Here is a 24880-nt window from a genome sequence, read left to right as displayed (position 1 = left end):
TTTCTGCTGCAATCATATATTGCAAGTACTTTTTTGAAACTGGTATTTTAGTTCATCTGAAAATAAAGAAGTGATGGCAATGGTTAAAGACAACATAGTACATAATACTATTGCACATGCGTACCATGCATTAGCCAGAGCAATGAGCTCCAAGTTACTCCCTCAACAACTTTCCTGTCACACAGAAATGGCCTGTGTTTGGCTACCCTCAGTTTCATGACTACAAAGGAATGAGATCTTATTTAACTTTAAAATATACTTATTAGCATTTCCATGCCTCTTGTGACCACTATTTGATTACTTGCCGGAAGACAGCAAATTCAACATTATCCTCCTATGCATTTTGTCAAGTCAACATACAAGAGAGGTCAAAGAAACAGCTGGTTGGACTTCAAGATTTATTAACTACACAAAGGATCAAATGGATGTTTCCAAAATCAGCTTCTGTAACAATCCCTCCTTATAGCATTCTCCACAAACGTCTTGGGGAAAAAAATAACGGCAGCTACAAGTCTTAGAAATTGTTTCCACTGAAGTTGAACCCAACTTGTGACTTTGGGGGAACAGGAAAACTCGTATAGCTTCAGTTTCATCTCACTGGTTAGGGTAGCTGACTTCTTTCAAGAAGATCTTTTCATTAGTAGTTAACGCTGTGCCACCCTATAACTTACAGCACTGCTTAAGAACACTAGCATAGCATGCACACACTGTAGACAACTACAAAGGAAAAAAGGAGAGTATCTACATTCAAGCTATTTTTACACTGACGAGTTTAAGTCTGGAGATAAATATCTGGATTATTCTTTATTTTTATTACAATGAAATTGGAAAGAAAAATAGAATATTAGTGTTAACTTTTCTAAGTACTACTTTTAAACTAAATGTAATGAATAAACTTAAAATGCATAAAGATTTGAAATCATAAATCTAAACTCAGCACCAAAGTTTTTAAGATTATGAATTTTAAACAAGCTTTATCAAGCCTCAAAAAAGTGTGGGGAAGGATGGAGGTGGGCGCAGAGAGAAATCAAGAGTTTTTGCCATCTTTGATTGCACGCCAAGAGAACACATGTACTCTCTTGAATTTTCCATGTTACATTTCTGTGTAGACTTCTAAAGTCGGGCCAATATTTCCAGAAAAATGCTAAACAAATGCAATCAATCTATACTAAAAACCTAATAAATAAATTTCTATATTTCTACCATCTCCATTCATTTACGTATATCAATCCCAATGTGACTTGAAACTAACCAATTATATAGGATACATGAAATTTTTGAATACCTGGTGGTGTTGGGAGTCATCCAGTGTTTTGAAGACCATGGCTACCATTCCATGTGCTCTCAGGTGCATTCGGAAACTGGGCATGGCGCACTTTGTGGCCAAGCTAATAACACTGGAAAAAACAGACAGGCATTAACATGTCTGAAAGTGACTACATTTATTTAAAAAAAGGCTAGTTAAGTAAAAAAGTCTAACGAACATTAATATGTGTAAATCAGAAAATCCAATTATTTGTGGGCTGATAAAAAGAATATATATATTCTTGTAAGGTTTATCGCCAATCTCTAGTGGTGAAGATATGTAGCATTCTATTTTAGAATTGCTTACTCATATTGGACTATGTCTGGTTTCTTTTAATGTTAGCTACAATAAGGTTGCAAATGGGTAACATCAAGTGTTTTAGGAACAACTTTTAGTTGAAAGAAAAACCTTCACTAGTAAGACACACCAACTTGGTGAAGAGGATCAAGAAAAGTGTATTGTGAACTGACACCCTGGTTAAAGTTAAGAACTGTTTCTATTATATGCCTAACTATTTGTAATCCCTCCTCCCCATGCAATATTGTGAAATAACAATTTATCCTGAAGTTTCACATAGCTAATCTGAGGCCAGGAGGAGGATTGGATTTTGGTGGGCAAAGTCTGGAATAACCCAACAAATCACTTTTGAACTAGAGAAAAAAAAAAGAGGGCTCTGCCCACCAAACCATCAGGTACGCACACCTCTTTTTTACTCCAGATCCTCCCCTCCTGTATCAATATTCAAAATGCCCACTTAGAATGGGTAGTCATGGATTTGGGCATGTTTTTGTTCCTTCTCTTCCCTCACAGACAATTTTTTTTTTTTTTAAAAGAAGTGTGCTTTTCATAGCTCTAGTTACGACTGTCAGAATTTTCAGGTCAGGACTGTCAGAATTTTCAGGTGCACCCAGCATAGCCTACCATCTAGGTTTTACAAAAGTGTTCCTTTAAAATGTGTGAAGTTTCTTAGCGCTATACTCAATTTTGTTTTAAGGCTTTCTTCCTTTATAATAAAAAATTAAAAGCTTAAATGTCGCCAAAGGTGCAAGAGAAATAAAAAAATCCTCTATAAAACCAAAGTAACCTTTAAAAATCGTATGAGATCATGTTTAGATCTTTTACAGTCTCCAATCACAGCAACAGCATTCAAAGAGGTTCAGCTTGACAGCAAGGCTTCTAATTCCCCTAAGTCTACTGCTATCCTTACCCCTATATATCGTTTTCTTTGGAAAACACACACCTTGCAATTCGTTGACTGAACTTTCCTCCAATTAGTACAAGTTAGACCCTATATAACTTTAGAAGTAAAGAATAAGATTTAAAAGAATTCTGAAAGTTTATGTATTGAATGTGAATTAGGGATGCAAATACAGTTAAAAAAGTTAACTGTTTAAATATTTTTAAATGGTTATCTGATTAAGTGGCTAGGGCAGGGCCCGCTCCAGCTGGAGCAGGGCTGCTGGGGTCGGCTGGCCAGCCCAGGGGTTAACGGTTAAGGTGGGTTAACTGGTAAGACTAATGCTCACTGGTTGACATTTTGCATCCCTAATGTGAATAACTTAATTCTAAAATTCTTAGTTATATTGTTTATTTACATAATTGCATATATAAATAACACAAACAGGATTGAGATTTCTGCAAGTTATGTTAAATCAATCAACATTACTGCAATTTGCTGAGTTACCTGGAGGAAACAGTTGATTTAATATCTGCTTTTTAAAGTTCTATAGCTGTTTTTGATACATCTCAGGATGCCAAATAAAATTTCACTATCATCTAAATCTACAGTTCAAGGTTTTCTTCTACAATAACTGCAGTTTTGCCACAGCTGTACACAAACAATTATACCAGTATGGAAGATAAAAGGGATTTTTATATTGCTACAGAACCTTCTCTTTGGTATTTTTAGATCCACAAACTGCAGAAAACAAACAGTGATCATGAATAAATATCTTCAACATGAGAATTTATACATCTAATTTCATTTTTGTTAAGAACAGGATTTAATTGTACAATGCAAGATGCACATCTAGAGATGAGCAAAATTTAACAAAAGACTGACTATAATCTAATGTTCATGTTTTACATCGTCAGAATTCTAACAAGGATTGCTAGATAACCCCAGGCCTGCAAAAGTTGCAGTGAGCACCAGTGTTGGCTATGGCATTCTCAATAGGAAATAAAGAACAGACTGTTGGCAGAATGAAGGAAACCTCAGCATGATATTATATTATCACTGTCAGTAAGTGTCTGGGGATGCTTTTCACATATATAAAGTATTTAAAAACTGAATTTTCTTTTAAAGAACAGTGGATAGATGCTTCCTCGCTTATAATCATATCCAAACAAAGAAAAGTTAAAGTGTAATCTTTGTCATCAAGCAGTACAATAGTAAATTTGGGGATGTAATTTTACTGCACAAAATCCTCTTTTATCCTTCCCCACATTATACATTCATACTCATGATATTCTGTAAATGTCATCTCCAGTATTTTCAGATGTATTTTTTTTTTGGTTGTTGTTCTTCCAGGCAGCAGAAACTCCAGGTAACTACTAACAACATTTTAAAAGTCAGATTCCATATTTAATAGAAATATATTTAACTCACTTTTTTCCTTTGAATACAATAAATATATACAAAATATTTTATGTTAATATCTCTCACCTAAGGCAACGTGTGTTTAGAGGCTGATTGCTCTTCAGTCCGCTTAGCAAGTACTCAATATCATCTGTGAACTCTTGATTTTCACCAAATTCCACTACATCATTGAAGTGCTTTACATGCTGAACAACAGTGTATAACTGGAAGATACAAATATATTTTGAACACAATAAATTGCTGTTGGGATAGATTATAAAAATTAACACATTTAATGTTATCTTTAAAAAAACGAAACAGATTTTAACTAATATTTTACTGAAGACAATTTAGGTCATTCAACTAATCAGACATAAAACCATTAACTTTAATGATGAAAGCTAAAGCCTCACTTTGACACTATTCCTTCAGTATATGTTAGAAATATCAATAATTACCTTAAAAATGTCCTGAAAATACTTACTTCTTTGTCTTCTTTCCTACATTTCAATGCAGTTACTATCTCTTGATAGGGCTGAGTAGGTATTGTCACAGTTTTTATCACTTTGGGAGGTGGTGCAGGAGCCTTAAAAACTCCATCATCTTTATGAACTGCCTCCTTTGAAGATAGCCTTACCTATCAATAAGAAAGTGCTTAAATGGGCAGACGTTTTGAGTGTGCAGACAAATACCAGATACATACGGAAACAGAGCTAAGTGTGAAATTTCAAATTCAAATCTTGAGTTTTCTAAGACAGAGACGTACCTGCACCATTCATCAAATTTGGAATATGCCAGATCACTTAAATGGTGCTTTAAATATAAAAAACTTTATTTAAGAAAGAGAGAGACCGGTCTGGTGGGACTTCAAAATTAAAAGAGCAGATGGAATCTTTTGCACTGATTAACTGATCACTACGGAAGGTAAAATTACCAAGTTTGGTCTTTAAAAAAAAGTTTAAATTCTTTGTTGCCTCTTAGTACTACACTGACCATCTTACTTCCTGGAGGCTCCAAGCATTACTGAGCTGCTTGCTATATCCAGTCACTAGCACACTTTCCACTAGTCCTGATACGGGTATGATGCTGAATTTTTACCTTTGTCCCAACACAGGTGGGTTGGAAATTATATGACCTAAAATTCTCACGACTGGTTACTAGAGGCTGTTGTTCTAGTTGTGGCTGCAGCTAGCAGGAGATTTGTCTCCTGCCATTGACCACTGAAAATGCTTCCTGTAGGCAGGTGGCAGGCTTCCCAGCTTCTTCCCTAGCATAAGCGAACATGTATAGAGGAAGTGTTGTGGGGCACTGTGGAAACCTCAATAGATTTAGGATGCTTCCACAAATTAATGGTATTCTTCCTGCACTGGTTTTATATGTACTCACATTTATATTTTATGCATGGCACCTATGAATTTTATCCTTTGAACCTGAACTAATGTGGACTGTTTATGGTTGACCGATAGAGTCCCAAGGAGTGGCACGTGGCTTATAGTACAGTGATGTTGTGTTGGACCTGAGGCTTGGAGTTGCCTTTGACCAATCAGTCATTGAGGTACAGGTAAATTTGGATACCCCGATGCCTGAGGTAGGCCGCAACTACTGCCACGCACTTGGTAAACATTCTTGGTGCTGTAGCCAGGACAAACAGAAGGACCACAATCAAGTAGTGGGCCGAACAACCGTAAAACAGAGAAAGCATGTGTGTCCTGAGAAGATCACTGTGTGAAAGTATTCAACTTTCAGGTCAAGGGCGGCATACCGGTCTCCTAGATCCAGGGAGAGGATAACGGATGTCAGGGAGACCATGTAAAACTTTAGCTTCTTTAGGTATCTGTTGAAGTCTTGCAGGTCCAGGATGGGACGCAGACCAACCTTGGCCTTTGGGATTAGAAAATAATGGAAACAGAAACCCTTGTTCCAGTAAAGAGGCAGGACCTCCTCCACTGCCCCCAGCTGTAAGAGTCCCTGAACCACCTGCTTGAGAAGACTCTTGTGAGACGGGTCCCTAAAAGATGGAAAGGGGGGGGCGGAGAGGAAATAAATTGGAGGGTGTAGTTGTGTGCCACCGTACTGAGGACCCAGCGGTTTGAAGTTATCACTGAGCATGCTGGGAGGAAAGGTAGTTGCCAAAAATTGGGAAAAATCAGATCCAGGGAATAGACTGGTAGGTCGCCCTTGGGTGTACCATCGAAATGACTTTTTAGCTCCTTGCTTGGAGTGGGTCCAGCCTGACTGTGCAGAGGGTGGGGGTGGGTGGCTTGTGTGCAGCCTATAGCCCTTGGGGATTTTGTGTGACAGGTCCTGCTGGGGCTGGCTCCCTTGCCCCTGGGGTAGTTGCAGTTTGAACCGCTTACATGCTGGGACCGGAATGTAGAACCCCAGGGTTTTTAAGGTTGTTTGGGAGTTCTTCAGCCCATATAATTTGTTGTCTGCCTGCTCTGCAAACAGGGCCTGGACATCGAAGGGGAGGTCCTGAATCAACTGCTGAGCCTTGGAGGACAAACTGGAGAGGAGCAGCCAGGATGCTCGTCACATGTAGATGGCAGATGCCATACCGTGGGTGGCAGAGTCTGCTGCGTCAGACGCTGCTTGAAGGGCCGCCCTGGCAGTGGCCGTGCCCTCATTGAAGGCTGCCCGGAATTCTTTACGGGAACCTTCTGGGAGGGCATTCTTGCACTTGCTTGCGGTTTGCAGCATACTAAAGTCACAGCAGCCAAGAAGGGCCCGGTGGTTGGCCACCTTCAGCTGTAAGCTAGACGAGGAATAAGTTTTCCAGCCGAACAAGTCCAGTCTCTTAGAGTATTTTTGGGGTAGCTCCGGGGAGCCCCTGGCATTCTCTGTGGTTAACTGCCTCGACCACCAGGGCATTTTTGGCAGGATGGGAGTAAAGGTACTCATGCCCCTTAGTTGGGACAAAGTACTTACCTCCTACCTGTTTCGAAATGGGGTGCAGAGAGGAGGGAGTTTGCCACAAGGCGTTGGATATCTTCAATACCCCTTTCGGGGTCCTATAAAGGTAGCCAGCCAGTCAGGCAGTGGCATAGACAGCTGCAGCAGCACAGCAGTCGGCAAACAGAGCTGTGAACAGGGGAGTTTCAGTGGGAGTTCTGTTGGAGGAGGAGGTTTTTGTATTTTGTGTATTGTATTTTGTAGTTTGGTAGAGGCAGTGTGCTGGGAGAGAAGCTGAGCCCTGATTAGGGGGCAGGGCTTCTCTGCTTAGGGATCCTATAAAGGTAACCAGCCAATCAGGCAGCGGCACAGCAGCCAGCAAACAGAGCTGTAAACGGGAGTTTCAGTGGGAGTTTGTGGGGGAGACTTAGAGACCTAGGCAGAGGAACTGACAGCCTAGTGAAGAGAGTAGGTGGTGGTCTGCCGGTGTTCTGGTGCCTGCTGGGGGTTTGTTTTGGTTTGTGTTTCTTGGACTAACGGGTTTTATGTGGGAAGACTATGACCGATATAGAGGCAGCAGTGAAAGACACAATGCGGATGTCTGGATGTGGAAGCTGCGGAATGTACATGATCCTGGAGGGGGTACCTGAAAAGAGATTCATCTGCATGAAGTGCCGCCTGATAGAGCTGATGGAAGAAAAGATCTGAGGACTGGAGATGCAGGTGGAAACTCTGGCTGAGTTTAGAAGGGGATTCGAGCAGATGATGGAGCAAAGACATGAGGAGGCTGAAGGGATAAGCTCAGACTTGCAGATGGAAGCAGGACAAAAGAATTCTGAGGGGAGACTGCTGCGTGAGGAAAGTGGACAGTGGAAGCATGTGACTAAGAGAACCAGGCAGAGGAAAAGATGGGCCAGTGAAGGAGAAAGAGCTCAGGAACAGGTTTGCAGAGTTGGAAAATGAAGAAGGGGCACAGCAGGTGGTCGCTGAAGGCAAGAGGGCAAGGAAAAAGAGAAGAGCAGCTAGTCCTACAGGAAGCAGGGAAGAGTCAATGGAGAACACCAAATATGAGCCTCAGGAGGATACGAGATGGGTCGTGGAGGATTACAAGGGTGAACAGGAATCAAGAGGACTTGCAGCCAGTGGGAGCAGAGGATTGACCGGAGAATCACACTGTCACCAGGAAAAAGGCAGGTCTACGTGATTGGGGACTCCTTACTGAGAAGGATAGACAGACCTGTAACTAGAGCTGATTCGGAGAACAGAAGGGTGTGCTGTTTGCCGGGTGCTAAGATACAGGATGTGGACCTGAGGCTGAAAAGGATCCTAACGGGAGCAGGAAAGAATCCGTTGATTGTCCCTTCATGTGGGAACGAATGATACAGCTAGGTTCTTGCTGGAACGTATCAAGGGAGACTATGCCAGACTAGGGAAGACGCTTAAGGAAGTCGAGGCTCAGGTGATCTTCAGTGGGATTTTGCCTGTTCCTAGAGAAGGGCAACAAAGGTGTGACAAGATTATGGCGATCAACAGATGGCTCAGGCAGTGGTGCTATAAGGAGGGCTCTGGGATGTATGGCCACTGGGAAGCATTCATGGACAGAGGACTGTTCTCTCGGGATGGACTTCACCTGAGTAAGGAGGGAAACAGACTTCTAGGATGGAGGCTGGCACAACTGATTAAGAGAGCTTTAAACTAGGAATTTGGGGGAGATGGTTGGGAGATGTCCAGGTAACCTCCACGCTGGAATTTAACATTGAGAGGGAAGAAAAAGTAAGAGAGGATACAGCTGTGGGCAGGAGAATGGACATAAGGAGGAAGGGTAGTGTAGATACCAGTCTAATAGGTGATACTGTGCCTAAACGGGTAAAGAATGTCAGTGAAGCCAAAAAGCAAAAATTAAGATGTCTGTACACTAACGCGAGAAGCCTAGGTCACAAAATAGAGGAACTAGAGCTACTGGTGCAGGAAGTGAAACTGAATATTATAGAGATAACAGAAACATGGTGGAATAGCAGTCATGACTGGGAGTACAGGTATTGAAGGCTATATGCTATTTAGGAAAGACAGAAATAAAGGCAAAGGTGGTGAAGTAGCATTGTATATCAATGATGAGGTTAACTGTAAAGAAATAAGAAGTGATGGAATGGATAAGACAGTCTGTCTGGGCAAAAATCACATTAGGAAAGAAAGCTACTAGAGCCTCCCCGAGATAGTGCTTGGGGCGTGCTACAGACCGCCGGGATCTGATTTGGATATGGATAGAGACCTCTTTAATGTTTTTAATGAAGTAAACACTAATGGGAATTGTGTGATCATGGGAGACTAACTTCCCAGATATAGACTGGAGGACAAGTACTCGTAACAATAATAGGGCTCAGATTTTTCTGGATGTGATAGCTGATGGATTTCTTCACCAAGTAGTTGAACCAACAAGAGGGGATACCATTTTAGATTTGGTTTTGGTGAGTAGTGAGGACCTCATAGAAGAAATGGTTGTACGGACAACCTTGGTTCGAGTGATCATGAGCTAATTCAGTTCAAACTAGATGGAAGGATAAACAGATCTGGGACTAGGGTTTTTATTTTAAAAAGGCTAACTTTAAAGAATTAAGGAAATTAATTAGGGAAGTGGATTGGACTGAAGAACTTGGGGTTCTAAAGGCGGAAGAGGCCTGGAATTACTTCAAGTCAAAGTTGCAGAAACTATCAGAAGCCTGCATCCCAAGAAAGGGCAAAAAAATCATAGGCAGGAGTTGCAGACCAAGCTGGATGAGCAAGCATCTCAGAGAGGTGATTAAGAAAAAGCAAGAAAGCCTACAAGGAGAGGACGATGGGCGGGATCAGCAAGGAAAGCTACCTTATTGAGGTCAGAACATGTAAGGATGAAGTGAGAAAGGCTAACAGCCATGTAGAGTTGGACCTTGCAAAGGGAATTAACACCAATAGAAAAAAGGTTCTATGGCCATATAAATAAGAAGAAAACAAAGAAAGAAGAAGTGGGATCACTAAACACTGAGGATGGAATGGAAGTTAAGGATAATCTAGGCATGGCCCAATATCTAAATAAATACTTCGCCTCAGTCTTTAATGAGGCTAATGAGGAGCTTAGGGATAATGGTAGGATGACAAACGGGAATGAGGATATGGAGGTAGATATTACCACATCCGAGGTAGAAGCCCAACTCGAACAGCTTAATGGGACAAAATGGGAGGGCCCAGATAATCTTCATCCAAGAATATTAAAGGAACTGGCACACAAAATTGCAAGCTCATTAGCAAGAATTTTTAATGAATCAGTAAACTCAGGGGTTGTACCGTACGACTGGAGAATTGCTAACATAGTTCCTATTTTTAAGAAAGGAAAAAAAAAGTAATCCGAGTAACTATAGGCCTGTTAGTTTGACATCTGTAGTATGTAAGGTCTTGAAAAAAATTTTGAAGGAGAAAGTAGTTAAGGACATTGAGGTCAATGGTAATTGGGACAAAATACAACATGGTTTTACAAAAGGTAGATCGTGCCAAACCAACCTGATCTCCTTCTCTGAGAAGGTGACAGATTTTTTAGGCAAAGGAAATGCAGTGGATCTAATTTACCTTGATTTCGGTAAGGCACTTGACATGGTTCCACACGGGGAATTATTAGTTAAAATGGAAAAGATGAGGATCAATGTGAAAATTGAAAAGTGGACAAGGAACTGGTTAAAGGGGAGACTACGACAGGTCGCACTGAAAGGTCAACTGTCAGGCTGGAAGGAGGTTACTAGTGGAGTTCCTCAGGGATCAGTTTTGGGGCCAAATCTTATTTAACCTTTTTATTACTGATCTTGGCACAAAAAGCGGGAATACTCTAATAAAGTTTGCGGCTCACACAAAGCTGGGAGGTATTGCTAACGCAGAGAAGGACCGGGATATCATACAGGAAGATCTAGATGACCTTGTAAACTGGAGGAATAGTAATAGGATGAAATTTAATAGTGAAAAGTGCAAGGTCATGCATTTAGGGATTAACAACAAGAACTATTGTTATAAGCTGGGGAGGCATCAGTTGGAAGTAACAGAGGAGGTGAAGGACCTTGGAGTTTTGGTTGATCAAGGATGACTATGAGCCGCCAATGTGATATGGCTGTTAAAAAAGCTAATACAGTTTTAGAATGCATCAGGCGAGGTATTTCCAGCAAAGATAAGGAGGTGTTAGTACCGTTATACAAGGCACTGGTGAGACTTTATCTGGAATACTGCCTGCAGTTCTGGTCTCTCATGTTTAAGAAGGATGAATTCAAACTCAAACAGGTTCAGAGATGGGCTACTAGGATGATCGGAGGAATGGAAAACCTGTCTTATGAAAGGAGACTCGAAGAGCTTGGCTTGTTTAGTCTAATCAAAAGAAGGTTATGGGAAGATATGATTGCTCTTTATAAATATATCAGAGGGATAAATATTAGGGAGGAAGAGGAATTATTTAAGCTTAGTACCAATGTAGACACAAGAACAAATGGGTATAAACTGGACACTAGGAAGTTTAGACTTGAAATTAGACAAAGGTTTCTAACCATTAGAGGAGTGAAGTTCTGGAACAGCCTTCCAAGGGGAGTAGTGGGGGCAAGAGACATATCTGGCTTTAAGATTAAGCTTGATAAGTTTATGCAGGGGATGGTATGATGGGGTAGCCTAACTTTGGCAATTAATTTGGCAATTAATCTTTGATTATCAGCAGGTAAGTATGCCCAGTGGTCTGTGATGGGATGGGATCCGAGTTACTACAGAGAATTCTTTCCCTGGTGCTGGCTGGTGAGTCTTTCCCACATGTTCAGGGTTTAACCAATCACCATATTTGGGGTCAGGAAGGAATTTTCCTCCAGGGCAGATTGGCAGAGGCCCTGGAGGTTTTTCGCCTTCCTCTGCAGCTTGAGATCTTCAAACCACAATTTGAGGACTTCAATAACTAAAACATAGGTTAGGGGTTTGTTATAGAAGTAGATGGGTGAGATTGGCCTGCATTGTGCAGGAGGTCAGATCAGATGATCATAATGGTCCCTTCTGACCTTAAAGTCTACGAGTGAAGGGGAACGGCCACCCTAGCAGGGCCTGTGGAGGAGAGGACGTCAAACAGGAGTACACTTGCTCCTCCATTTCTTCCACCTCCAGGTCAAGGTTGGATGTGACCCTCTTCAACAGCTCCTGGCATGCCTTCGCATCCTCCTGAGGAACCAGGTGAGGGGGGGTTCTGTGATGGCCTCGTCCAGTGATGAGGCGGTGGCAGTGGCGGCTGATACTGCGGGTTCCACAGCACCCATTGGTGGTCCAGCAGGCTGTTTCCCTTGGTCCACATAGACTTGCGGGGTCTTATCCCCTGGGGCCTCAAGCACTGGAAGGAGTTGGGTCATCGAGGCCATAGGCCTGTCCAAGGCTCTAAACACCGAGAGGGCAGGCTGGGAGGGCTGGGTGAACCCCCATGGTTTCCAGGGGTATCACGGGGCCAGCCACTGGGTCTGGGCCATAGGGGAGGCTTCGGTACTGATGATGCAGGCAGGCACCGAGGATCTGGGAGGCTGCTCTGCTGATACGGAGCCTTGCTCTGTACTGGAGCCATATCCATAGCAACTGCTATCCAATGACCTGGATACACTGAAGCAGCAACTCCGTGCATGGCGATAATCGCAGTTGCATCTAGAGGAGGATCGGTCCGAGCGAAACATGCGCCTCCGTGGGGACCTTGGTGACCAATGGCACTCGGCGGATCTGCAACGGGAGACCAACGATCCATGCCTTGCACTTTGAGACCGGTACCAGGATGAGGAGTGGGACCTGGAGGTATCACAGGCCGGGCAGGATCTCCCCGAATATGGTGACACCTGTCTCGGGGACCACTGGCGGGACCCACGGCTACTGTCCTCCCATCATTCGCAGAATCTGTAATGGCGTTCCAGTGACACAAATGGCCAGTCCTGACGTTCCTGCCGAGGAACGCATGCCTCTGTGAGTCTGCGCCAGGTAACCAGGGAGGTCTGCCTCGAATCCCGCTGTCAGTGCCCAAGGTCCGGTGACCAAAGAGGACTCTGATGTGTCTGCCTCCCTAACTCCGAGACACGACGGCTTCGAGCAGGTGAGTGGTGGCGCGATGTCCTCCACAATGAGGAATGGTATCATTGGGGCAAGGGATAGATGGAAAGGTCCCAAGCAGGGCTTAGGTCTCAGCACCTCTGAGGCCGATGTGGGCCACACCGGCAGTGTGAGGATCTCCTGCACAGCCTGGAGTGCTTCAGTTGTCAGCAGCACCTGAAGCTGATGAAGGCCAGGCTTCCAAGCAAGGAATGGGGTGGGCTGCATCTCACAACATGAGCTGAAGTCTGACTTCTTGATAGGGGAGATAAGCTGCCCGCTACAGCTCTTAGCTCGTCCCCAGACCTGTCCTTCCCCTTGCGGGGAGTAGGAGACCATCCCCTGCCGGCCTTCTTCAGCTTCCTGGACGGGGCTGTAGATCAGTGTCAGCTCATTGATGGCACCGGCGGGGCACTATGCCCTGATGCCGCTGTGCTAGGTGCTGAGTCAGACCTTTGCTCCGGGTCCAGAGTGAGCGCTGGTTCCATCAGGAGTACTTTGAGTCTGATCTCACACTCTCTCTTAGTCCTGGGTTTAAAGGACTTGTAGATTCAACATTTATCACTTGTGCCCTTCACCAAGGCACCTGAGACAGCTACTATGATGGTTGCTCATGGGCCTGGGCTGTTTGCAGCGATCACAGGACTTAAAGCCTGGGGACCGGGGCATGCCCCACTCCCCAGCTAAGTGCCCAACGGGACTAACAAAACTCATAACTACTGCTAAGGGCTAACTAACTCAGCTACAAACCACGTACACTAACTTAAGAACTCTAGTTTGTGCGAACGAAGCCTAAGCAACGCTAATAAGAGCAGTGAATGTTCCATGCACCATCACTGGCGGCAAGAAGAAACTGAGGGTGGTTTTTGTTGAAGGGATCATGGCCCTGAAACCACTCCAAAGGGCACCAGAACTGCTCCTCTATGGATACTGCTGAGGGAAAAACTGCCGGCACTGGTGCATGTGGTGAGCACAGACTCCTAATGTGGAATGGACATGAGCAAGCACTCAAACAACCGCCCAGGGCTGTGATATCAAGTGCTGATCCAGAGCTGGACCACGTAAGCTGGTATGTACATTGCCTCCTTTGGGACAGCAGACAAGAAAGAAAGACAAAAAGAAAGAAAGACAGAGAAAGAGAAAGAACGAAAGAGAGCGTGTGTGTGTGTGTGGCTGATCGCTACAGAACGAATGCTTCAAAATGCTCTGGGGCCGAAGTGTACCTACCGTTAACTGCACGGCAAAGTAAGGGCTGACACAGCACTGAAAAGATTGTTTGGGTGGCTAACCAACTGGAAGTGTTAGGCAGTGGATACCCAGTTAAGCACAAGCAAGTCTCTCTCTCTTGTTTGAGGCAAGAGGGTAGCAAGGTGACTTGCAATCATGGGTATCCCAAATACTAACACACTGAGGTAGCTGGGGGATGGGTGGAAAGGCATGCATACCTTAGATCAGGGGTAGGCAACCTATGGCACATGTGTCAAAGGCAGCATGTGAGCTGATTTTCAGTGGCACTCACAGAGCCCGGGTCCTGGCCACCAGTCCGGGAGCTCTGCGTTTTAATTTAATTGTAAATGAAACTTCTTCAAATTTTTAAAAACCTTCTTTACTTTACATACAACAATAGTTTAGTTATATATTATAGACTTACAGAAAGTCTAAAAATGTTAAAATGTATTACCGACATGCGAAACCTTAAATTAGAGTGAATGAAGACTCAGCACACCACTTCTGAAAGGTTGCTGGCCCCTGCCTTAGATGGTCTGTTCATGATAATAGAACGGGTCCCTGGATTCCCAGTCTAACGCTGCTCTGGAGCACTATAGATACAATTTCTTGTTCATCTGTGAGGCAAACAGATCCCAGGATGGCATCTCCCACTGGGAAAAGATGTCATTCAGGATAGAATTAAGTATCTCCTACTCATAGTCTGTGGAAAACTCCCTGCTGAGATTTCCTGAGAATTCTGTGCACCTGGTAGGTCTGCTGCTGAAAGCATGATGCAGATACTGATACACCAGTTCCATATTCTCACTGCCTCCATACAGAGAGGAATGAGATTTTGCTCCACACTGTTGTATATATCAGCATATAAACAAAACCCTGTAAGTGGGAAGGAACCTACTGTACACTGGTCAGACTGCTCTCAGCTCCAGGAGGTCAGTATGCATGCTGGCCTCCAGAAGAGACATGTGCCTTGGGCAGTGTGACTCTCCATGCAGGCTCCTCATCCTATGAGGATGCACCTGTGATTATAGTTGCGTCCCATGCAGGTGGAAGAAAACACACACCTGATTCATTTTTGTCCACCGTTGTCACCTTGGTATTTATATTCTGTCTGGTGAGTAAACAGATCAGAGCCAGGTCTGCAGGCAACAGAGATGAATCCTGGCTAATGGCGTTACATAGGTATACACAACCATGTCTGTCTTTCCCTACTAGGAAAAATGGACCATGATCTGATCGTTAGCTATCTTACCAGGCTGCGTAGGGCCTGGAATCTGTTGACAGGAAGGTAGACCTTTGCTGGCATTGAGTTCAGGGAACTCCTATAAAGTCTATGGCTTTTGTGGGAATCAAAATGAGCTTTTCCTTGTTCATACACCCCAAGGATGCCAGAAAATGAAGGAAAAATAGTATCGTTGACTGGACCTCCTGGCTAGATATGCTCATCAGGAACCAATCGTTCAGATATGGAAAAAACGATGTAGCCATTCAGAGAAGAACTTTGTGAAGACTCTGGTGCTGTTGCCAATCTGAATAGGATCACACTGACCAGGTGGTGCTCCTGTCCTACCCAGAATTTGAGGAACCTGATTGAGAGCATGTGGGAAGCAACTTCACAGGCACGGACCAACTGTCACAAATCTCTAGTCTCAGGCACTTGCAAACCCATGTGCGGAATATACGTAAGGACAAGTACTTTCAGAAACGGTCATTTCTCTACCACTCTAAGGAATCAACAGCAGCATTCCAAGTAGCTACCAAAATTAAGGAGGCAGTCTCATCCAGTCCAGGAATCACCTATGAACTTTTGGACCACAGGGGAATCCCACAGCTATTCTTAAGCCTTGGTCATATAAACTATAAAAATAAAGCCAATAACTTTTGTTAGTAAAAATACCTTTGAGAGCATACTTTCTTATCCAGTGACTCAACATATACATAGACCTCTTGGACAATCGAAGACATATTTGTTTTCTTGTCACAGTAACAATTCCTTTAGAGGACTGAGGTTAACCAGATCTCTACCATATTCCTGAAGTAATATTTTGACAGCCAGAATCCCAAATATTAAGTGAAAAATTGATGAAAATGAAAAGCCTATTCTATACACTATGAGGCCTCTATCCCTAATCTAGAGAGACTAGATTAAAAATGTTAATTATCTAGCAGTTTATTTAAAAAATATATAGAAAGGTTTGGAGGCCTCCAAGATTTTGTATCTAAGAAGAGCTATGAGCAAAGAAATCAGTTTTTGCTGTTATGTGAGTAGCTGACTTGAAGGCTGACCTTGTTAATTTATGCAGTGCTATCATGGTGCTTCACAAAATAATGACTCAGCCAAAGGTTTAGCGTATTCAGTGAAGAACAACAAGTTTCAATCTAGATTTATGACTGTTGTGCCTCACTATAGTTTTTGTGGAAGGGATCGTGGCCCTGAGACTTTCCCTTCCCCACCCCCCAATATTGCTACTAACTAAGAGTTATTTTTAAAAAGTGACTTATAAGTCCCAGGCAAAATAGTTAACGTTTTAGGGAGGCTCCACTATAAAAGGCAATGGTGACTGTGAAGTAATCAAGAAAGATCTGGATCCAATAGGCTAAAGTAGTCAACCTCAAAACAGAAGGGTGGAGGAAGTCAGGCTCATGTGGGAAATAACTGAAGAATTAGGGCAATGGATGCCGAGGGTATAGCAGTATTAAATTATTTACACTTTGATTACTTCAGTTGCCTGAATATAAAACAAAAGCAGAGTCACTACAACAGAATTCTCTTCACTTAAGTGACAGCTTCTAGACAAATATATAGGCCAAAAGCACTGGATTCTGTTTAATGTAACTGTTGACTAACACTGAAATTGACGAGTCTGGCCAGCTAGCAATCAACTCCTTTTCTCTCTCAATGACAATCCACTGATACGTTCCTACTTGGAACAGACTGTATTCAGAATTATTTTTCATTAAGAATGGTTCATGGCACTTAGCCTTCTCCTCTCACCAACAATTTTTGTGGACATTTTTGTTATGTTTGATTTGTTCAGTCTATATATCCTAGATATCAGAGCAAAAAAATTGTTTCTTAAAACTGTCTTATACAACTCGTTAGAACAATTCACGTGTCATTTAAAATACTTGATTTTCATATTTAAAAAGAACAATGAAATCAAGTTATTAACTCTAGTATTTTTTTTCCCTTTAGAATTTACTAGAGGATTCTCCCTCCAATTAATTTCTTTTGACTCTTACACCCAGTGGCTAACATGACCATTTGGACTTCATTCTGAGTAGCCTGTCTTCATCATTTCCAAATATTGGTCAGCATTTAGGGAGAATTAATAAAGTTTTGAAGAAGGAAGAAAAAAAAACAGCCTACTCACTGGGATGGGTGGAGTTTTCAATACTGGTTGTGCCGGTAAAGCCTCTGACTCTGGCTGGTTCCAGTGCCTAGCATTATACACAGCTTTTGTTGGAGACTGAAAAATAAAATAATTGCTTGTTATATCTTAATAGAAATGTAGCACTATCAGTGAATATTTTACCAACAAAAAGAAATCTCATTTCTTAACATTTTATACCTGTTAATACTTCTAAAAAAAACAACTAAGCAATGTTTCAAAATTAACTTACCTCTTTTCCTCATGTTCTCATCGCAACAACACAGGAATTTTACTTTAAATTAAGTTCCTTTTCAATACAAATTACTTGACACAACTTTAAGCTGATTTGACCCCTACCATTCTAATATTAAGAATGATAGGTAACATTCATTTCATGTTTTCAGGTGTAAAACCATGAATTTATGAAGAATATAACATACATATTTCAAAGTGAATACCCTTCTGATGATGTCTACATTAACGCTTCTTTTAAATTACAATAATTTTCAGCATTTCTACTGATTTATTTTAGACAAACTTATCTGTTATACATTACCAGCAGACATATACACTGAAGATTTCATTAAAAATGTAAAGCCAATATACTTGGATCTGGTCATTTATCTTAAATTGATGCATTTCGTTTGAGAATTTCTCTTATCCCCTTGGTACAGCCATGTGTTAAAATATTTAGAATTCTTTCTAACTGCTGCCCATACATGTGTCAGGACAAACCAAAAAAAGATATATAAAAATGAAATTTTCCTCAGTAGTTTAATGAAAAAAGCTTAACACACGAAATAGCAGTTAAGGATAAATATACTAATATGATTTCTTTTACATACGCCTGGAAATCTGATTCATAAACATAATTCAAGCAGTAAACTACATATTCTAGTTTTCCGTTAGATAAGCCCTCACTAATCATGTGAAGTAGCTTTTTCCTCTTGTATTAAAACTATTTTTAACGTTTAAAAATGACCAAAAAGGGAAGCCGTGCACAAGGAAAAAAAAAGTCTTGTGCCCAAAAAGTAATGTAAACCTATGTCTAAAAACCCTATTCTTATTGGACTATGCATGCTCTCTTTGAAGGTGTAGTAAACATGACATTATGTACACTAGTAGGTTTCCTACTATAATAAATTTAAAGATTTTTGGGGAGGTCAGGAATAATCATAGAATATCAGGTTTGGAAGGGACCTCAAGAGGTCATATAGCCCAAACATCTGCTCAAAGCAGGACCGATCCCCAGACAGATTTTTGCCCCAAATCCCTAAATGGCCCCCGCAAGGATTGAACTCATACCTTTGGGTTTAGAAGGCCAATGCTCAGAAGTGGAATTTCTGCTCTGTGTCATGTACACCAATTAGCTGCATTACTGTTAAACATTTGTATAGCACCACAATTTTTCACTGCTCATTAGAGAAGAGAAAGATGCCTCCTGCCCCACAGAGCAACAATCAATACAAATGAAATACAAAAAGATGATAGCAAAAAAAAAAAATTAAGAAAAAAAAAAGAGGAAAAATAACAGAAATTAGGGCTCCAATTATGTGATTAAAGGTATGTCTACACTGCAATTAGACACACACGGCTGATCCATGCCAGCTGATTCAGGCTCACAGGGCTCAGCCTGCAGGGCTATTTAATTGTGATGTAGGGTGCAGGTGGGGTTTGGGGTCTGGCCCAGCACTGCTTCCCTGGAGTGGCTCCAAGGTGGCAGCGGCGCGCACCGGAGCCAGGGCAGGTTCCCTGCCTGCCTGCCATGGCCCATGCCATTCTGGGGGTGGCAATCCTACAGGCCGGATCCAAACCCCCTGAGGGGCCAGATCCAGACAACGGGCCATAGTTTGCCCATCCCTGTATTAGACCCTGGTAAACTGAACTTTCAAATCCTGGAATTTAATATCTAGGGAAATGGAGCCCAATAACAAACACATACTGCTTTATAATGACCAAAACTAGACTTTCTAAAAACCCAATAAATTCATTCATAGTTTCTTATTTTTAAGATCACAATCAAATATCAGTGTGTTAAAAGTAGCCCCATTTAAGTAAATAATTTTCTGTATACTAAAAAAATTGGACATTTTCTGGAGATTTGTTTTCTTTTTTTTAAGTTAAAGTGAAGTGGGTACTCATAAAAAATAAGGGATTATTTGGTGCTTGCCAGGAGATGTGGAAGATTTTCCTTCATCTCTAACTCAATCCTGACATGTAATCCCCTGTATTTCCAATTCTGCATTTCTAAAATTTGGACTACTAATCAAGACACGAGGATGTCTTAACATTGATGTAGAGTAGTCCACAAGTAACCACAATGCAGCCAAACTGTCATTTGTGTCTGAAGGCATGTGAGATAGAGAGTTTCCTAGATTCAAATCTACAGACCTGCTGTAAGGAGGAAAAAAAAAAAAACAAAAAAAAACCATACGCGCACACACACACACACACACACTCTTCAGTACAGAATGTACTTAGGGTCAGTTTCATATTAGAATTGGAGAAGGAATGTGCACGACTCTGCATAACTTTGTAAGAGTGGTCTCAATTTACAGGACAACGGCACTGCACAGAAACATGTTAAGAAATACTCTGATTACCCAGATAAAGTTTCTTCAAGTGTTTGTATAAAAAACTCTGTTAATGCCTTTCCATTAATGAAACATAGTGACAAAAGTTACATATTGTAGAAAGGACTATCATAAAATGGCTACCCTAAAGCAAAAGAAAAGATTGATTTAAATGGTCTCCCATCAAGGAGTCTGAACTTGAACTGAAAGATGTATTGTTCAAATTTTCCCATCATGGACCATTGCTGCCTCTTAAACTACCTCTCACCTCAACTTCTAAATAATCCCATTTGCGATGACATACCTTCCCTGTGGTAACCTCTAGTACTTCATTAATCTGCACATTTATCAAACTAATTTCTTCACCCCCAGATCCCTTCAGTTCCTGGTCCAGATTACTGTGTGCCATGTTAGCGCTACACAGTTCAGTAGAAGCAGAGATCCAAGAACATTCACTCCTGCTTAGCTTCAACACTCTTCTCCAGAGCCTCATTTTCATGTGAAATATTTTTTGTCAGCTGTTGATTCCAGTTCTGCTGGTGCTTCAGATCCTCTCTTAACCCTTATATAACTGAAGCAATCCTAGTGGAAGCTACTATGTTTTCTCCCCCTTAGCCACTGCTTCTACAGGGATATGGGCTCTTCCTTGTAACAGAGTAAGGATAACTGAAGAATCAGGTGTGAAGAAGTTATGAATGATAATCAAGTGACCAGTAAGTACCAGGCCGACTACCATTTTGGAAATTTGTTTTATGTTAGTCTACAGCAAAACTGGAGTTGAGAAACAGACCATTTAAATATAAACAATGTTGCTTTGGTGATCCTATTTTAAAAGGACTGATCAAGGAAAGAAAAAGCTCACCTGCTCAAACAGTTCAAAATGCCAGATTTCTCAAAAAAGTTTCGTTACAACACTGATTTTTTTTTTTGGTAAATTTGTGAATTTGTTCTAATTTCCCCCCAAAATAGAACACACAACCTTTACAACAATTCCATAGGGATTACAGGCTCACAAAGTGATTAACCTATCATTTTTTCAATTTTCTTACACAAAGGATACTACAAAACCTATTGATATCTAAAATGAGTTAAAATGATGGCGTTGTAATATATTTCCTATCTCACTGTTTTCATCTGCATTTCTGCCTGAATTTGTCTCATTTATAAAAACTAGATTGGGATTTTGGGGTTGTCATAACATTTTTCCCCCAGATCTGGACCTTAGCGTCCAAAATATGGGTGTTAGCATGAAAACCTCCAAGCTTAGTTACCAGCTTGGACCTGGTAAAGCTGCCACCAGCCAGGGATTTATACAGTGCCTAGCTCACTGTGGTCTCCCCAAAACCTTTCCTGGGGGACCCCAAGACTTAGATTCCTTGAGTCTCACAACAAAGGGGAATAAACTATTTCCCTTTCCCCTCCTCCCCTCCAGGTGTTCCCTCCCTGGGTTCCTGGAGAGATATACAGAAGCAAGCTCCATGAATCTAAACAGAGGGATTCCACCCTCCCTGTTTCCAGTCCTGGAAAACAGAAGTACCGAGAGAGCTAATCTCTCTTTCCCCTCACCCAGAGGGTATGCAAAATCAGGCTTAGTAAATCTAACACAGAGACTTTCCCCCTGACTTCTTCCTCCCACCAATTCCCTGGTGAGCTGCAGACTCAATTCCCTGGAGTCTCCACTAAAGAAAAACTTCGACAGGTCTTAAAAAGAAAGCTTTATATAAAAAGAAAGAAAAGGACATAAAAATGGTCTCTCTGTATTAAGGTGACAATTACAGGGTCATTTGCTTAAAAGAAAAAAATGAATAACCAGCCTTATCCAAAAAGAACACAATTTTAACATTCCAGCAACTACACACATGTAAATACAAAAGAAAACAATATAAACCTATGGTCTTCCTATCTTTGTACTTACAACTTGGAAACAGAAGATTAGAAAGCCAGGAGATAGAAAAGTCACTCTCATAGCCGAGAGGGCACAGACACAAGACAAAGAACAAAGAACTCACACCCAAAACTTCTCTCCACCCAGATTTGAAAAAAAATCTTGTTTTCTGATTGGTCCTCTGGTCAGGTGTTTTAGGTCACTGCTTGTTAACCCTTTTTTAGGTGAAAGAGACATTAACCCTTAGCTATCTGTTTATGACAGGGGTGCTATAAAATAATGATCTAGAGTGAGATTTATAAAGAAAGCTTAGTGTTGCGTAATGGGAAATTCACTGTTTCATTGTCATTTTTGCAACTTTATACATTGTAAGATATAGTTAGCTGTATCTTTTGCTGAAGAGAAGAGTGGAGAGATCTTCACTCTCATTCTTCATCCACTAAACGTGTAAAGCTCTGCTTATAAAAATGACAGCTGCTGTTTTCATGCAGAGAGGGAGGGATAGCTCAGTGGTTTGAGCATTGGCCTGCTAAACCTAGGGTTGAGAGTTGAATCCTTGAGGGAGCCACTTAGGGATCTGGGGCAAAAATCAGTACATGGTCCTGCAAGTGAAGACAGAGGGCTGGACTCAATGACCTGTCAAGGTCCCTTCCAGTTCTAGGAGAGATATCTATCTCCAATTATTATTTATCAGCTGTTTGAAACTATAAATGCCTCAGTGAGGATATGAAGAATATAATATTCTGGTTTTTTGGATGGGGTGGCACGCAAAAGCAAAACTAATACCAATGATTTCATAATATGCACAGTTGTGGCTGTTATTTTGAAAAGATCATTTCCTAACGGCATATACTATGGGTCATGCTTAATTTCTATCCCTCAAAAGCTTCAAAGCAGAAATTTCGAGAGCTAGCATTCTAAATATATCCTGGTGAAGCACAGCCTGCCATTCACACATGTAACAGAAAATAAAAGCCAGTGGCATGAGCCATGATGAAAATACTGGCAAAACAAGAAAGGTAGGAACTATTGGCAGACAAAAATGCTGTCCAAGATATAGGGGACAACCACTGCCATGGTATATACAATGGAGAAAAAACCATAGCATTTAATTTGCCTGTTAAAAGCAATTGATATGATTATATTAACCATTCATCAACATTTTATATTTAATATCCAGAACTCAAGACATTTAATAAACTAACACGCTAAATTATTTGAAAGTCAGGATTTTATGATGTGTCTATTTTCTCTCTTTTTTTTTTAAAAAAAAAAAAATTAAAGAGAGGTCATCTTGTGTGCATTCACCACCCTGAAGACAAAGAAGAAATTTCACAAATTTTTTATGCAATATGCAAACTCATTCCCCACTTACAATGAACAGTTTTCTTTGTGAAGTGAACAAATGTTTAGTCAGTGCAGAGAAAACGAATGTCACCTGAAAGCACAAGAACAGTACACTGACACAGGATGAAGAGTTGTGCTATAATATATGCTGTGAATTCTTCAGCCAAAATATTTCCTTTGGACTAGAATCTGCCAGCAATAGTGTAAAAACAAAGTTTGACTCCTAATCTCCAGGGGTTAAAATGTGAATTTAATCTCACTATTTGGATTCAAGTAATGGAAAGATGTTTGACGGTCACTTTTTGGATGCCAGGTACTACTAACTGATAGCTGCTAACTCATCTGAGTAATTTAAGCTACAGTATTTATAATAAGGCCAATAAAAAAGGTTTCAAGGTAAGTTAATTCATTATTCTTTGAATAAAAACCGTTGTAATTAAAACTAATATACTGAATATTGATATTTGTCCTGAAAATACCACATAAACTTGGTGTACTGTATATGATGATGAAGTAAAGTATATGCTTCAACATAAGGGGATGTGTAGTTCAAAGTGATTAGTACTTCATAGCTGAATGTAGACACCTTGGCTGAAGTCCAGCATCATGACAAAGTTCCCTTACTCTCAATTACTATCACAGCCTACTATAATTCTCAGATATACTCAAGCAAAACCAGTTTTTCTTAAGTCAATTGTTAAAACATTTAACATGATCAAAGATCTTAAAGATAACTTCTCCAGTCATTACTTTGACTAAATATAAACCTTGCACTAATATCTGTTCCTATTTCTGCCATTAGTGACATGGGGCAGAGCTTTACATTCTATATGAAAATATCACTAATGTGAAATCAGGAGAATGTTTTCTCTAACTTTCATTCGCAGCTGCAGCCTATACTAAATGAAAATATATATCCATTAAATATTTTGATGCCATGAATACCAATGACACTTGCGAAGATGACCTAATGTTCTTAAAGTATCCAGTGAACATGGTATTACAGTCAAATGAAGGAAGAAAAACTAACATGTTTCCCAGTAGTTAAGATTCACCTCACCACGTGCGTATCAGAACCCTGAAAGCAGTTAATAGGGAGAGTATGTGATATGCCAGAGATACATTCCTTTGAATCAAAACAAACATTATCAGAAAAGCATTTATCCTCCAGTTCTATATACCACACAGCTTGTCTGGAAGAAGGAGAAAAAAAAACACACCCACAGGAGCACTGAAGATATGGGAAAAGGAGTGGGGAGAGGAAGGGGAGAAAGAAACAAGTGATTCCATATAAAAGCAACATATTGGGACAATTCCAATTACTAAGGAGGGAGGGGTCAGACTCACTTCCAGCAAGAGTCGGGGCAATGGAAGTGAAACTCCTGTGCCATCTCCTAAACTCTGGTGAGGTTATCCCACCATTTCATACTTAGTTCAGACTGCACTCTTTTTTTATTGACCATTTATTTGACACCCTCCAACACTCCTCTCAGTTACTCTCTGAGGCCATCATCAGGCTATCTGCTCTCCTTGTGTCTCCCCAAATTCCATCTTTCAGAGGTAGCAGCTGTGTTAGTCTGTATCAGCAGAAAGAAT

At 41.2% G+C, this 24880-nt stretch overlaps 1 protein-coding gene across 1 annotated transcript in view; it reads right to left on the bottom strand.

Annotated features, from left to right (window-relative positions):
- WAPL (WAPL cohesin release factor) overlaps positions 1–24880 on the bottom strand; it is a 128934-nt gene that overhangs the window by 23578 nt on the left and 80476 nt on the right. Inside the window, exons 5-8 of the mRNA XM_050958546.1 lie at positions 17480–17575; positions 4369–4521; positions 3972–4108; positions 1286–1397 (exon numbers count right to left, since the gene is read on the bottom strand). Coding sequence (XP_050814503.1) covers positions 1286–1397; positions 3972–4108; positions 4369–4521; positions 17480–17575 — 498 coding nt within the window. The remainder of the gene's footprint in view (positions 1–1285; positions 1398–3971; positions 4109–4368; positions 4522–17479; positions 17576–24880) is intronic.

Source organism: Gopherus flavomarginatus, chromosome 6 (genome assembly GCF_025201925.1).
Source record: "Gopherus flavomarginatus isolate rGopFla2 chromosome 6, rGopFla2.mat.asm, whole genome shotgun sequence".
Lineage (NCBI taxonomy): Eukaryota > Metazoa > Chordata > Testudines > Testudinidae > Gopherus > Gopherus flavomarginatus.
The sequence above is the reverse complement of the archived record's forward strand: the minus strand, read 5'-3'. Positions and strand labels throughout refer to the sequence as shown.